The 16,390-nt window shown below is 38.2% G+C and overlaps 1 protein-coding gene across 13 annotated transcripts in view; it reads right to left on the minus strand.

Annotated features, from left to right (window-relative positions):
• The window catches only part of NCOA7 (nuclear receptor coactivator 7), an 84,435-nt gene that overhangs the window by 10,543 nt on the left and 57,502 nt on the right, over positions 1 to 16,390 (minus strand). For 11 of the 13 annotated variants that reach the window (XM_031611126.2, XM_090135826.1, XM_031611129.2 and 8 more), the window contains 7 exons: positions 16,021 to 16,100; positions 15,025 to 15,132; positions 14,004 to 14,105; positions 12,806 to 12,931; positions 10,877 to 11,061; positions 8,408 to 9,474; positions 6,741 to 6,909 (listed from right to left, as the gene is read on the minus strand). In XM_031611126.2, coding sequence (XP_031466986.2) covers positions 6,741 to 6,909; positions 8,408 to 9,474; positions 10,877 to 11,061; positions 12,806 to 12,931; positions 14,004 to 14,105; positions 15,025 to 15,132; positions 16,021 to 16,100 — 1,837 coding nt within the window. The remainder of the gene's footprint in view (positions 1 to 6,740; positions 6,910 to 8,407; positions 9,475 to 10,876; positions 11,062 to 12,805; positions 12,932 to 14,003; positions 14,106 to 15,024; positions 15,133 to 16,020; positions 16,101 to 16,390) is intronic. The other 2 variants (XM_090135829.1, XM_090135832.1) reach the window with 2 other exon arrangements.

The raw sequence follows: 16,390 nt of genomic DNA on the forward strand, positions 1-16,390 counted from the left end.
TTCTACCCAGCACTACTTTCTATGCCATCAACAGCCTCCTGTTGCCACAAATAAGCAACAAAGCTAACATCAATATAAAAAGTTAAAATTCAGCTGTTGTTCGTAACTCTGCAGCAAGAGAGAGAGAGATCAAGGTAGTAATGCACAATGAATCAGCCTTCAGGATTACTCTAGCCAGTTGCTGGAAGAGGCTAAAGAGGGTCACACTCCACAGTGTTAAGGGTTCCCCCTTCTTTGTGAGAAGCCATGTGACTGCTTGCATAGATCTAAAATTTGTGAACTGTGGAACATATTTCTGCAAGTTGCCTTGTCTAATTTTAGATAAGATCTTTTCCCCTAATTGCATTTTTCCCACATCAATAGCTGACACAGTATGCCCCATTCCTCTCAGCTTGCTTCACAGATGCCTTAGAAAGAGCAGTAAGAATCTTCTCACTAACTAATTTGAGTTTTAATTGGAAGATACTTTTAGCTCAAGCACTGTGTATTTTATGTGCAGTAGGCCTAGTCTGTAAAGCTAACCTACTTAATCCCTACACAAGAACAATAAAACTAGAAGCTGCTGTTATCTGGCCAAGACCAATCTGAAAGTACTTTCATTTAGATGGGCAGAGGAGAGCAGTATGCTCTTTATCTCAGAAACACAGAACAAATTTAAGTCGTAAGGCACCCTTGGAGAACATCTCGTCTACCTTCTGTTCAAAGTAGAGCTAATTCCCAAGTTTGTGCAGACTGCTCAGTCTTGTCCATCTGCAGCGTTTAGAATCTCCAACAGATTCCACAGCCTCTCTGTGCAATTTCTTCCACATACAAACAACGTCATGTATTTTTTTCCTTCTTGCATCTAATCAGAATTTTCCCCTGATGTATGCAGCATGTCATCTGCAAAGGGTCTGGATCAATCTTTTAAAAAAGAGAATAATCACTTCCAAACTGTTTACCATGTTCTTCCATTATGTGGGCCAGCAAGAGGGAAAGCATTCATTATCTCAAAAAAGATACTGTCTGCTTTATGTTGAGTTTGTTCTCAATTTCTTCATCTCCTTTTCTGTAGAACCACTCCCCAGGTCATCTGTCCCCAGATTTTCAGAGAGGCTGTTCTGCCCACAGCATACAACCTTGCATTTGAACTTCCGGACACTTCTGTCAGCCCACTGCACCTGCTTGTTGAGGTTCCTCTGAACGGCAGCTCTGCTCTCCAGTGTACGAACACTCCCCAGATTTGGTGTCACCCTCCAAAGTGGCAAGGATGCATTTTATCCCCTTGTCTTCATCAAGGATGCAGACATTAAATGGGATCAACTGCTAAGGAATACCACTGATACTTGATCACCATTTAGACTAGCTATCAACTCTGAGTAGAACAGTCCAATTTTTCACCTATCTTGCTTTCCATCTGTCTAGATGTTTTCTCTAGTTTAATTGTAACGATACTATAGGAGACTGTAGTGAAACCTTTACTGAGGGCATGGTTAACAACACCTCTTGTTATCTCTTCGTTCACAAAGCTTAATGTCTCAAGACAGAAAAACTACGTAGTTTGTCTTTGGCAAATTTATACCAGCTGTTTCTGATCCTTTCTTGACCTCCACATGCCTGGAAATGGCTTCCATCAGGACCTGCATCATAATGGCCCCAGGGGCTGAAGTGAAGCCAACTGGCCCATGCTCCCAGAGATTCTTCTTGATTTTTATGAAGATTGTTGCAGTAATTATCTTTCCAGTTATTAGGGATCTTTCCCAATTATCATTACCTTTAAAAGGAAGACAGAAAGCAGGCTTGCAATAATATCAACCAGCTGCCTCAGTATACACAGAGTATTTCCTGTCAGGCCCCATGGTCCTGTATAAGCTCAGTTTCTTTAAGTAATCTATAAATAAGTTTTCCTCCACATGCGCAAATGCTAAGTAAATCCAGACACTCCAGATTTAAGAAGCAGCAACATAAAATACACTGCAGAAGTGCGGTAATTCTGAAAGGAGATGTAGAGCATCCTTTCTCTGCTCATTACAGACATTACAGCCAAAAAGAACTGAAGACAATTTTTAGATTGAAATATCATTGCTTGAGGAACTCTCTTACAGCCAACCTGACAGAATGTATCCCCAAAAGTCAGTAGATGTTTGGGTGACCACATGCTAATGATTGTATCATATACTAACAGAAAAAAAAAAATCAATAAAGCAAACTGTTTGGAAAGGACCAACAGCAGTAACCTGAAGTTAATAATTTAAAAAAAGTCCAGGAAATCAAATAAAAAATGAAAAATAAAACAGCAATTAGAGAAAGGGGGGAAAAATAGGGAAAAAACACCCTTGGCTGCAGCTAAGTTAAAAGAAAACTGAATAATCTTACAGATATATTCGTAGTATTGAATACATATAGGAGCAAATGTCAAACAAAAAGTTTAGAGTGAAGAATATGAACTCAGTAGAGAACTCAGAGAGTAAAGAACATTACTTCAAAATCAGGACAGCAAATCTAGAAGTATTAGAGATTTTTAAGCACTTCACAGAGCAGTCTGATTCCTAAAAATTGTATTGGCCATACTCCTTAACAAGAGTAATGTATTAAGTTACCAGTAGTCATTTGAAAGAGGAAAATCGCTCAATAAATACTTCTGTTTTATACCTAAACAACTACTATCTGAAAGTTTTCAATAGCGGTGAGATGAAATACTTCATGTTTGCACAGCAGCTAAGAACTATATTAAAGAGAAGATATTTCAGTGAGTTGGTTTTAAGTTATCCCTACACATGTAGTCTATGTCTAAAAGCTTTGAGAGCTGGGAATTAAGTCTGAGAAGATAATGACGACTTCAGTAAAACCTAAAATACCAGGGGAGCTCTCAAAGACTAGGAGAAAACTAACATTAAGTGAATAAAACTGTACAAGAACAGTGGTAGTGAAATATATAAGTGCAGTTATTGCAATGTCCTCAATATAATAGAATAGCTGAAATATCCCTTCATTAATCAGAGTGGGAATCTCAAAACTAAACAGCTTAGATGAGATCCTTGTTTTGATGACAGAGATTAGATAGGTAGCACTGCCATAAGATTTCCAATATAACATAAAAAGACAACTATCTATAAAAATCAAGGAGGCAGGAAGCTAAGACAAAAAATGAATTTTCAAAAAATGAAATGAGGCTCAAACCCTACAAGTGCAAAGTCTTGCACCTGGGTTGTTGCAACTCACACTATCAATACAAGTTGGAAGATGAAAGGATTGAGAGTGCAGCCCTGCTGAAAAGGAACTGAGGGGGAGGTGAACAAGAGCTATCAATGTGCCCTTGCAGCCCAGAAAGGCAACCACATCCTGGGCTGCATCAAAACAAGTGTGGTCTGCAGGTTGAGGGAGGTGATCCTGCTCCTCTACTCTGCTCTGGTGAGGCCTCACCTGGAGTACTGCACCCAGATGTGGAGTCCTCAGTACAGGAGAGACACAGATCTGTTGGAGCGCGTCCAGAGAAGGACCACAAAAATGATCCAAAGGATGGAACACCTCTCCCTGCAAGGACAGGCTGAGAGAGCTGGGGCTTCTCAGCCTGGAGAAGAGAAGGCTCTGAAGAGACCCGATAGCTGCCTTTCAGTATTTAAAGGGAGGCTCTAAGAAAGAAGGGGACAGACTCTTTAGCAGAGTCTGTGGCGATAGGACAAGGGGAAATGGCTTCAAGTTTAAAGAGGGTACATTTAGGCTGGATATAAGAAAGATCCCCCCTCCCCAATAAGGGTCGTGAGGCGCTGGAACAGGCTGCCCAGAGATGCTGTGGATGACCCGCCCCTGAAGACATTCAAGGAATGGGACTGAGCACCCTGAGCTAGCTATAGCTGTCCCTGTTCATTGCAGGGGAGCCGGACTAGATGACCTTTCAGGGTCCCTTCCAACTCAAACGATTCTAATATGATTTAAAAGACTTACTACTTGCCAGAGGAGCTTTACAATGCTAAAATGAAGAAATCATTTGTTAGGATGCAAGTCTGTAAAGGAAGAAATTCCATGTAGCTATCTTTGTCCCAGCGCAATACATCTTCCTTTGGAAGAGCTTGAGCAAATCTTTGAGTTACCAAATTATTCACCTGCCACTACTGCTCAAAATCTAGTAAGGTAGAAAAGTCTACATTCCATTTAAACATCTATTTATATAAACCATAAGAGCACACACACTTACCCTCTAACACCATAAGCTACACCCATTGCAAGACTTCTCAGCAAAAGAATTGATCTCCTCACTACTGTCCAAAAGCACAAGTGAGTGCCGCCCTGCTCAGAGGAACAATTAATGTGATGAGAAGCTGCCCGAGTCTAGGTAATCTTTATGTAAGGCAACTAGAGATTTCCATCTCCTACCTTACGTGCTAAGGCAAATGCCTCTGTGATTAAGCAAAGCTGCAGAGAGCAGTCCCAGAGCCACTGATTAATGCAGCAGTGTTGCTCAGGGTCACGAGTGACACACTGGACTGCTCTCAGTGCCCCGTGAAGTCACATATCAGAGTAGAAATAGAACAACAGGCAAAAGAAAAACAAGATTTAAGATTTTCTAGCACCCTTTATAAAGGATACCAGCCTAAAATCTTTCTGTGTATTAATAATATCTCGGGAGGCTCTCATAAAACACAAAACACAAAGAAAAGCAAACCAACACAATTACCTTATGTGTCCCTCACCCCCCACCACACAGCTTTACCAAAACCTGCCAAGGACACGAAAGCCACAAACTGTTTACACAAGGAGCAGCAACTCTGCTGGGAACAGCAGATTATGGGGCTCAGGGTAAAAATGGAGCCATTTTCGCAACTGATTACAGAAGCTATTTTAACAGCAAACAGTAAGAGGTCATAGAAAAACACAATTAAATGGAAATCAGAAGATCTAACTTAAGCAGTGGTTACTGATATGCACACTAATTTCTTCACAATCTCTCTTTTTTTAATTCCTACAAAATACGAAGACACTGCACAAACTACAGTGACCATGGGAAATAGAAAATGTTTTATTTATGTTGCTTCAAGGCCAATAAGACAAGAAAGGAATTTTGTTATATTTTCATACATAACTCTGCTCTGCATACAGAATTGTATTTAATTTATTACATTATTTTGATATGTTGTATCAAAAATACATTGCAGATCTGTCCAAAATTATCTATTCTCCATGATTCTCTCAAGATACACCACCAAGTACACACCATATAATACTAGCACACGCCGTGCAATGAGTGAACAGGAGGTCCTATTTTGCTTTAGGATGCATTTGAGACTTTAAAGAAAACACTAACTTGTTAGGCAAATGTATTTCATGCATTAAAACAATGGAGCGAATCTCTTAATTTCTGTCCCAAGTTCGGGCAACCTTTTAAGCACCGATGTGGTGTTAAAAGTCACATATAAAAAGCACAAGAATGACTTGATCTTAATGCTTTCACCACTAATTTTGTCCTTTCAGCCAACATGGCCAAATACTGCAACAGCTCATTCCAGAAATGACTTTTACTATTCTGAAGACTGAAGTATATACCAGTTATCAATGTTTATATATGAATTAGATCCCCTTGATAACCTGAAAATTTCTGCTTATAAAATGACAAATAGAGATGCCATTTTCAAAGTGTGTTAAGAAGTTTAAGATTTAGCTGTTACAGAGGATAAAAGATTACATTAGCCCAGCTTTCAACATTAGACAAACTATCTCCAAAGCAATAACTGACCCTGTATTATATATTGGACCCATCCCTTCAACTCCTTGAAGCAGTTACTCACAATCCAAAGTAGAATTTTCTAAACCCACACTTCTGAAATCCCTAAGGAGCTGAGTACCAGCAGATAGCAGACAAGCCCAAAGCTACCTTCAGCAACGCTCCTGATGGCCACATTCCAGCTGGATTAAACTTCTCCCCCTTCTCCCTATGTCAGCAACTTCCCCACTTGTCTGCTTAAAACACTCATTTCTAATATATATGGAATAAACACTTAAATTAATACACACTACAAATCTGAAGATATTCAGAAAAATTATCTAAAAAGAAAAGTTGACTGCATATCACAAATTCAGATTCTTTCTTCCTAGCATCTAATTCACCATAAGTGTGATCACTGATTTCCCTCTGTTGGTTCAGCAGACCTGAGAGCTGCTCTATCTTCTAGCTAGAGGAAGACTAGCAATTTGATTCCCCATAATCAAGAAAAAATGATCTATACGGAAGATCACAGGCCTTAACTTCTTTTTTCCCTACAGTACTACTTGTTTTACATAAGGGCACATAGAGCATAAGTGGATTTTGTCACAAAGGGATGTTTTATTTTATGTGTCTGAAGGCAGAAACAGTCACACACATTTAGTTAGAGTGGAAAAGAGAGAAACTTCTGTGTCCTTTGCTCACATGAAGTACCTGTTTTTAACACTGGCACTTCAGTGCATTCCTTGACTCTTGCAACTGCTCCACTGTTCCCCATTTCCTCACTCCCCAGATGATCCCCAAGTGCTTTAATCATGAGCATGTATACTACCCTTTCCAACCTTCACATGGCTCTCAGTGCCTTTTTTCTCACTGGGAACTAGCACATTCCTTTATAACTCTAGCATGCAATAAAAAGAGGATACCTCCCCTCCTGGTTTCAGCATTCTTGCTACATTTTATACCTTAGCCACAAAGGGAAAGTCAAATTCAACTCCAGAAAGCACTACACCTTTAAAAATTAAGAGACAGATATGTTTTCATACTGCATGCTGCAGCTTACCTTTCCCGGGGAACAGCAAACCAGTACTCTGGTTGCTTTATCTTTTTACTGTACTGTTGAGACATGGTGGTGCTCTGAGACACAAAAGACTTTCTCATGGGTTTGCCTACTTTAATGCACAGAAACATTGGAGGAGTCTTGCTCTTCTCCTCTTTTGAAGGAAGCATATCTGAACAAGAGACAGAAGAGATGAGCTGTTTACAAGACACTACAACTACTGCAACTGATAAAATATTGGCACAGAGATCAATAACCTTGTACAAAAGAAGACTACAAATTATCATACATTGACTTAAACCTAACATGTCATTTAATAGCCAAACTGCTTTAATAAATCCTTGCTCATTCTAAACTGTGGTTATTTATTTCCATTTTATCAGGACTGTACCCTCCTCAGTTGTAGAGCTGAGTACAGTAGCACTGGAAATTAAATCATTAAGATGATAGGACTGGGTATAAACTGACACGATGCAGGCAAGGAAGGGGGGACAGGAGAAGACCTTGACTACCTCTGTCACTATAGCCAGCCCAGCAAACCTCACCACAGGCAAAGGCTAATGCAGTTGCTGCCTTGTCTCTGGCTAGATCCCTCATTCCTACCCCAGTGTTTGAATGATTCCAGGAAACCAATCCCAGCAGAGTGTAACTTCACACACACCAAGCCCAATCAGCCATAATGGTCAGATAGCCATATCAAAATCTTTTGTCTGCACGGGACAGGTAAAGTGTAATAGTTGCTTAAATTCCTTAAATTGCCAATTTGACAAAATAAAAAAAGGTTGTTTATTAAATGAACCTCAACCACACTGAAGTGTTACAGCCATCTTCTGTTGTTTTTTGGTGATGAGAACAATCACCAAGTACAACTACTGAGACACAGAAAAGAAAAATTATTTTAAGAGCAACTGATTTTAAAATAAAGATTTCCACTTGAATTGTCCTCCAGTATCTCATACGAATCAAGGAATTATGCCCATTAGCTCATTAAACTGAAACTCTGGGATGGACTCATGCTCAGATGTCCTGAGTAGCAGTAGAAATAGCAATCTGTGAATATGCTACTTAAAGTAAGATTTCATTTTGTTTCTCGAATTTTATTCACGATAAACCAATCACTAATTAAAACAAAAAGATCAGAAAGACTATACATGTACTCCTATTTATCACTTCCCTAGAGGCTTCCATGGCAAAGATACCAGAAAGATACTGTGTCAAGATTACTTTATAACAATGCAGTACTTTAGATTCTATTAGAAATACATTGACTAATTTCACTGAAGCAGAAGTTATTGATAAGCAGTGACAATTCCTATATCATGATGTGTCCTTGTCAATATTCCATCCGGATGACATTTTACTGTTCTTAAAGCCAGTAAACAGCAGCAAAGCTTACACGACATAAGGTTTATATGAACAGTAATCGCTGAATATGGAACAAGCACATAAGCTACTTATTAAACTAGAAACATAGGGAGCCTGAAGGTACATTTTTATCTTCTAAATATCATAAAGTATAAAATTATAATATACAACAGTAAAAAAAAAAAAAAAGAGATCAAGCACTATATATATAAAGAGGAAATTCAGAGCAGAAGCATATCAATGCTAAGGTTACCGTCATAATGCTGTCCAAGTCTCAGAGGAAACAAGGATAACCAGAGACCTACCTTCAATTGGCACTTGAATTTTCTGCAGCAGCCACAGTCTGACCTCTGATTGATTGTCTAACTGTGTTTCTTGACAGGTCTTGTCTATAGCTGGTACTAATGAAGAGTCCAGAGACTCTTTGAGATCCTTTTCCTCTGCTGCTGCTGCGCTGCTTTCTAATGAAGGTGCTTTCCTTCCAACACAGCAGGCATCAAGCTCCATACTTTTAACTGTATGGACTTCATCAGCTTGGGACTTTGAACAGCTAAGTGTAAGGTCTATACCAATTGCTTTATTGTTTTCACCTTTCTGGATTTCAGCCTTGTGCAAGTCTTCAGATGACTGAGACCCACTCCCATCTTTATTGAGATAAAATTCTATAAGTTTATCTTTCTCTAGCTCTTTCTTAGTGTCCAATGCAGTCTCCACCTTACCTGTTGGGGAACTGACACATTTGTTTACTTCTGGAATAACATCTTGTTTTTCACATAGCTCTAAGTCTAAATCAGCTTTAGGTTCAACACTGTCCTTTTTTTCCAAGGAATCAACTGTGAAGTGCTCCTGGACTTCTGTAGTGGGTTTGGTTACCTGCTGCTTCGTTCTCCCCAACTCCCTGGGGTCAGCCAACAAGCCTTCCATTAATGAGATTTTCCTGTCCAACCCTCTATCCACAGGAGATGGCACCTTTTCCAGATCAATGAAATCATCCCCTCCTCCTCCTGAAAAGGAGTCTTCTTTGGTTCTGATGTCTGAAATATTTTTTTCTTCAGAAGGCTCCTTGATATGTGGATCTGCAGCAAACTTTTCCAAATGTTCAGTGGCAGTGATATTATTATAAAACTCCAGTGACTTTGATTTAATTGAGCCCGTACTTTCAGATGACTGAAGAACTTCAAAATCAGCAGACTTTTCTTTATCTGAAGGATTTATCTGTTTGGCACCTGGAACATTGGGTGAATCACCATTCTGTTGCCTCTTTTCCTTGCTAAGGGACTTGAATTTGCTGAAAGGATTGATATCTTTCTCAGAGGAAAGGTCTTCCCATTCTCCTGGCCTGTACAGAGGACAAAGATCCTTTGGTATGTCACTGCCAGGTAAAATGATGGATGTACATAGGATGTAAAAAGCAAAATGGAAACAGAAAAAAAAAAAATGAAAAAATGAATAATATATCAACTTAAGTTCTGAAACTCAACTAAAAATTACTTTCTCCAAAATAAACATACACCAGTAGAAATGAATGAGTTCAAAGAAAAAAAAAAAATGTGGAAAGGAAAATACCAAACTAAAATGAGAAGAACACTTTGCAGACTATGTGACACAGGTGAAGAAATGGCACACATACTAAAAACGTACAAATTATCAGAAGCTTGGTAACCAAAAAAACTGGACATGTATTTAGCTACTAGAATTTCATTTATCATACTAGTATTATTATTTTCCACACTTGAGAGTTGTCAGGCTCTGCTCATTGGTAGTTCAATGTTTTTCATGCTCCCCAAGTCAGTAAAAATGCATTTTTGAAAAGAAAGCAAATCACAGATAAGATATATGCTGTTTAAATATGTTTTCCACAAACATAACGGGCAACAGTTCATTTTTTTTGTTTTTATCCAGCACTAAGTTACACTATTTGAATGCAGACTCCCACAGATTTATTTTTTATGCAAGACATTTAAAACATTTTACAATGGAAAATTCTTAAAACCAGCACACAACAGCAAACTGCATAAGATCCATCTTACTGCTAAAAAGTCTGAGGTGAATGAGAATAGAAGATTTTCATCACTCAGAAGTTACTTAGTAGTTACTCTGGGAATGAAGATAACAGAAGCATCTAGAAAATTTTTCTTAAAATAAGAAAATGAAGAAACATAGATGAATTTCACTTAGGAAGTAAATATTGCCCATAAGGACAAAATTTTGCTTAGAACAAATTAAGCAGTGGTTACACTACATGTAAATTAAACTAACAACTTCTCCATGCCCAGAAGTCTGTTATGTGTCACAAATTCTAACTACCAAAACTCTTCTGAATTGGTTCTGAACTGGAAATATTCTACAAATTAATATTTTTACAAGTCCTGTAAGAGACAGTTAAGGTGTTATCTTCAAAAGTTATAACAAACTCTCTCAGAACTATCCCAATCACACATCAAATGGTTCAAAAATCTAACTCTTTTCAATTCTGCAGAAATATTCCTACAGACCAGACAGTGCAAGAGCCCAACCATGGCACAACACCAATGCTTTAATTAATATTTTTTAACTGGTCTCCTTTGCATTGGCATTCTCACACTCACAACCCATTTCTCCTTACTGCCACTGAAGTCTACTAAGAACATACATGAATCATTCATTTGCTGACATTTTTCTCCCAGTTTTTCTTATTCTCCTGCATTAAACTTCCTCCCCCCCCCCCCAAACCTCGTTTCCATAACTGTTAGGGAAAATTTAATAAAATAAGTTCAGGAAAGAACACTTCTTACGATGGCAATGCATCTTTAATTTTCATGTGAGAGATGTCATTGTAGAGAGCTATAGAGACAACCTCCTCCATTGGGCAGATTAGCCCATATTCTTCACAGCCGTTCTCAATTACCAGAGGATCAGATTTATGCGGATCAAACATGATGTTGTTTGGAGTTACTATCATGACTCCTCCAACTACACCCTAAAGTAGAAGAACAAAGAGTTAGCATACCAAATATAATGAATTTATCATAACTTACAAAGTTTTAGTCTGCTAGTCTAAAAAAAAAAAAAGCTAGCCAAAGAAAAAACCTCTCTCCTGCCTTTTTTTATACCCCTGTCATGCAATGTTTGATAACAAAACATTTTTACAATTTTATCAAGTCAGACATCATAAGCAGAGTAAAGAAAAAGATTTCTTAGTGACACTCAAGTTCATGTCTGTTACTGTTAAGGAAGAACATCTGAACAATTCAGCTTTCAGTATTGACTGCTACAAGCTAGATTTACAGACTATTAACGAGCCTCAGACAAAACAGGGTAGAGAACTTTAAAAACAAACAAATTCATCTGAACTACAGCCAGTCTCATACAGCATATATATTTATATGAAACTAGCATACCTGAAGGCAATCTTCATCATGGAAATGTCAAGCTTATTGTGCTAAGCTGAATTCCAAATCTTCTTGATCTGGAATTCCAAAAGGTACATGCAGAAAGCTTCTACACATAAGTACCTATTATGAAGTTGCTTCTTCCCTGGTACTAATGATCCAAGCATATTTCACACAACTGTAGAAGATGCATTTAATTCGCTAAAACATGACCTAGCCACCGATTTGATAAGAGACTGCATCAGTTACCATCCAGCATTCAATCTCTGACACATGACCATGTTTCAAACTGTTACACATTCCACTGCTTTGACTGCAAATGGCTGTTTCAGTCCCAGAGCCAAAAAACAGTACGTGTCCTTTGCACTTAGCAAGCATCACACAACAATGCAACAGTATTGCCCTAATTTACATGTAAGAAATCAAGTAGACCTCCTCTACTTTCTACAAAATAGGAGACTACAGAAATTGCTGAGTGATTAAATACAGCTGACATCCACTTCATGCAAAAAGAAATAAAAAATGTGTAAAACTATTCTTAGAAAAGTCACAGGATTAGGTTAGAACCACCAGAATTATCAATTTCAGAGAACCTGAAAACTTAAACATGCAGACACATCTATCTGAAATTGGAGTCAGCAACAGCAGGTATAGAAACCTAAACTATTGCAACTTTGAGAATAGGACCAAGATACTGCACAAACATTATGCCCTCTCTCCCAAAATGGCCGCTGTAAAATTCAGAGTTGCAATCTCAGCAAGAACACGTATGTCACAAGAATGGCTCCAAAGAAAAGAAAGAAAAGATCTTGTGCAATATTAACCTTTTTACTAGAGTAAGTGCAGAATCAACCTGGTCACATTTGGAAACACTGATCTGGAAAGAGTTAAAATTTAGCTTAAAGTTGTAAACAAGATAGGCAGGCAAGTTTTCATCTCTTACGAAGCTGTTGCACAACTTGATGCAACTGGACAACTAATCCTGACTTGTCTGAGCTCTGAAGTGTAGTTTCTGTGTCTAATAGTACACTCTGAAGCAGATATTTCTGGTCAAGGCATGATAAAGGAATGAAGGTGGTTAGCAGAGCTGCTTCTCCATAAAGTGGTTATTGTAACAGATGCAAAACAGTAAAGAAGAAAATCATACCACATATTGCCATGACAGCAATAAACACAGCAGTGACAGATAAAGCCACTGCAACATTACATTCTTTACAAACATACAGTATGCCTGGCTCTCACAGTACTCATCTCTCACTTAATCACACAGATTTTGCATTCAAAGAATCTTAAAAATAAAAAAAAAGTCACCAGAGCCCAAGTTCTACATACCTTACCATCTGTGAAGTAACGACAATTCATTTTTAAAAATTTGACAACCACAGGCTCATCCTCTTCTGAAGTGGAAGACAAGACTCTCTCAACTGGTTTGAAGGCCTTTCTTGCCAAATCAGCATCCTTAAAAAAGAAAAAGCTTAGTGCAGAACAACAGGACCAACATCATCTACTTCTAAACTTCAGGCAACTAAAAAAAAATTTTTTTTAAAAAATCAAGCTTAACCAATGTTGTTTGTTGTTGTTGTTGTTGTTGTTGTTGTTTTTTTTTACTAAAAGGAAGAAAACTGGTGATCATGCATGCCTAGATACATGCACACACATAATGCACTATATGGTAAGGAAGAAAAAACTTACATTACAAAAAATTCTTCCAAACAACAGGCAAGATACTCAAATGTCAAGTCAAGTAAGTCTACTGTGTTTCAATGAGGTACTCTCATTAAGAGAGGGCCAGTCCTGCTACTCCATCCATGCTGAAGATTTCCACACAGAGTGTATCCTGCTGGCACTGGTATGAATCCCATGCAGCAGGCACACAGGAGTAGGACTAAAGTTAAAAACAGTGATTCACTCCAAGCTTCTCTCCATTTTCTCTCTTAAGTAGTTATGAATTTGAAATGTCTAATTGCTTTATTATCAGCAGATGAACAGCTCATTCACTGAAAACACTAGTTACAACCACCCTTCCAAGTAAAATGAAAGTTCAATTACACCAAGGCCTTTCACCAAGATTAAATCCAGTGGTCTTGTCTTATAGGGGTACAGTAGCAAGAAATTGACTGCTCTGGCAAACTAGTATTTCCATGCAAAGAGATCCCCATGCAGGATTAAGGTTGCAGAACAGAGCAGTAAAGAAATTTCCAGAGTGAAATAGTAAATACTTCTCCACATTTAACTTTCTTTTGTTTAGAAACCACGCACTATTTCCAATTGCTCTGATATACTCCAGGCCCAAGTGATCTTGTACTTGAATTCTCTGCTCAGACAGAACCCTTAATTTTGATTATTGTAAAGCAGTAAAATTTGTACCGCAGCACATTAAAATATTACTTAACACTAATTAATAATTAATAACACTACGCATAAGGTCAGAATTGTAACTTCAAAAAACAGCTATTTACACAGCCCTGAATCTCAGTTTCAGAAAACCTTTTGTGAACATAAGACTAGGGTGAACCAACACCTGACTTACAGGGAGTTTATCATATTCGGCATCTGATGATGAAGGAGAAATGGGAGCACCAGGACTGAAAGAAGGCAGCCTGGCAACACTTGTTTCCGGTACAAAGAGAATCTAAATACAAAAACATGTAAAAACATTAAGACTGCTTTTAAAAAATTATTCGCTACAAATACAATGTTCTACTAGAAGGACAACTCAGTATCGACTCTTCATGACTGCAATACACTCAACTACTTCAAATTCTAGAATCTTTCCACATTAGTGGTGATGGTGGAGTATGCGCAGTCTAGTTACAGAATCTAGTTCTGTGTTTTGTTTTGCAGAACAAGCAAGAAAATAACACATTTTCCCATGCAGAGAGGACCTTTTTTCCTTCCAAAACTATAATCCCATGTTCTCCTGCAATAATTACAATCACAAAACTAGTAGCTGAAAAATGGTGTAAGAGGTTGAGAAACAAAATCATTTAGCTTAATCCCAGCTTTTGCCTTTTTGGTATTGCTATTTCTTTGTGCCTCAGTTTTCCCATCTGCAGATCAGGATACTTCAGAGTTCTGCTCTTCAGGAGCCATGCATTAGCCTTCACATTTGCATTTCTTTTAGTTGACTCTCTCAAAAGCAGTCTATTTATTTCCCACTTTACGGGAGACTGACTCATCTCCAAAATAATGGCAAAGAGTCATTTCAATGATTGTATCTAACTCTCTAATTCTTTAATGCATCATATAATATAATTTACCTAGGCTTTCCATAAATTCTATTCTCTTACAACAGCTCCATTCCCCTCTTGAGCTTCAGAGTTCTCTTAAAGCTTTAGTGACAGCCAATAAACAAAAGAAATCAGATACAGCAATTATAAAATTCACCCCCACACCCCCCACCGGTTCCACATAAAGTTGCCATTTGAGAGATTTAAATTACTGTCCATTATCCTTGCATCTAGGTACCTAAATATTGCAGAAAGCAATAAAAAGCCTCAGATGCATAGCTAATAATCAGATTTCAGGTATATAAAACATAAAAGATTTACCTGGCCTGGAACAATTGTATGTGTGAAAAGCTTATTGAGTTCCACAAGCTTGTTTGGGGTGATGTTAAACTTCAATGCTATGCTGTTTATGGTGTCCTGATTTCCAGCCTGAAGAAAGAGTTGAAGTTAAGATAAAGGTGGCACTCACATACACTGTAACAGCTGGACTGTAACCATCTAAAACTGTTTGCAGGGAATAGATTTGATGACAGAACACACTCCCTTTTTAACAGATCACATGATAAGACAAAGTCAATAATAAAAAAAAAACAACAAAGCCAACAATAACAAAAAACCCACCTCTCTCACACTATGCAATAGATTAAAAAAATGGAGATGTTATAGATGCCCCACTCATTTTGTCACAAAACTTTAAAGCAGCAGTTCCCTAATTAGAACGAGAATGGCAAATGGAGAAAGGGGATGCACATTTGAAAGCTCATTACACCTTCAGCAAACTTAGTAAGTCAGACATTTGTTTTGTTCCCAGCTAGGACACAAGCTTTCTACAGTCACATTGGGTGTGGGTCGAGTGCAAGTGTTGTTCAGGGGCCCTGGATGGCACACAGGGACTTTCCACACAGAGATAGTTCTCCCAGCTGTGACAGCAGCAGAATGCTCTTTCAGTGCTCCAGCTTAGAGAAAGATTGCACAGTCATCTCAGGATCAAGCACATGCTTGATGCCCCTGAGCAACACTGGAAGTATTTTTCAAAGTACCAAAACTACTTATCCTATTACAGGGTCATACTGCAGAAATAAAAACAGGACTGGCAGCTGTGAGAAAAGGCAGAGCACCTGGGCTGATCAGCAGTTCTGGATGCAAGCCCGTCTCTCCTCACACAACAATAACTGGAACAAATCCTACTGAGATACATACAAACGTTTCATTTAGTATTCATTTCATGCTTTCTGCTTTATGTCACTGGCTCACTGTCAACCTCAACAATTCCACTTTCAAAAAACAGATATGAGCAAACCACAGTGCAATACTTACAGTATATTCTATGGTACCATGAGGCTTCTGAGAAACCATCTTCTTCTCTTTCTTTTCATTGGTTTTGTTTTGATTGTCATCTAAAGAGGGGGAAAAAGATTATAGCTGACTTTTAAGACGATTGTGTATCAACATGTTTCAAAAGAGATTTACAGGATGTGCAAACTGTAGCTGCAAATGGAAAAAGACACATCAAAAAACATCTATTAGTTAACAGGCATTGCAAAGCAGGCAACTCTTCATCAAGTGCAGCACAATTAGTGATCCCTCGGGAACTCTAGAAGAATTCTGTACATGATAATGTATCAGTGCTAAGCTGTTCCCATGCTCTTCCATGATTACTGTGCAATTCTGTTAACAGATATAAGCA

Source organism: Phasianus colchicus, chromosome 2, assembly GCF_987193195.1.
Source record: "Phasianus colchicus chromosome 2, bPhaCol1.hap1.1, whole genome shotgun sequence".
Classification (NCBI taxonomy): Eukaryota; Metazoa; Chordata; class Aves; order Galliformes; family Phasianidae; genus Phasianus; species Phasianus colchicus.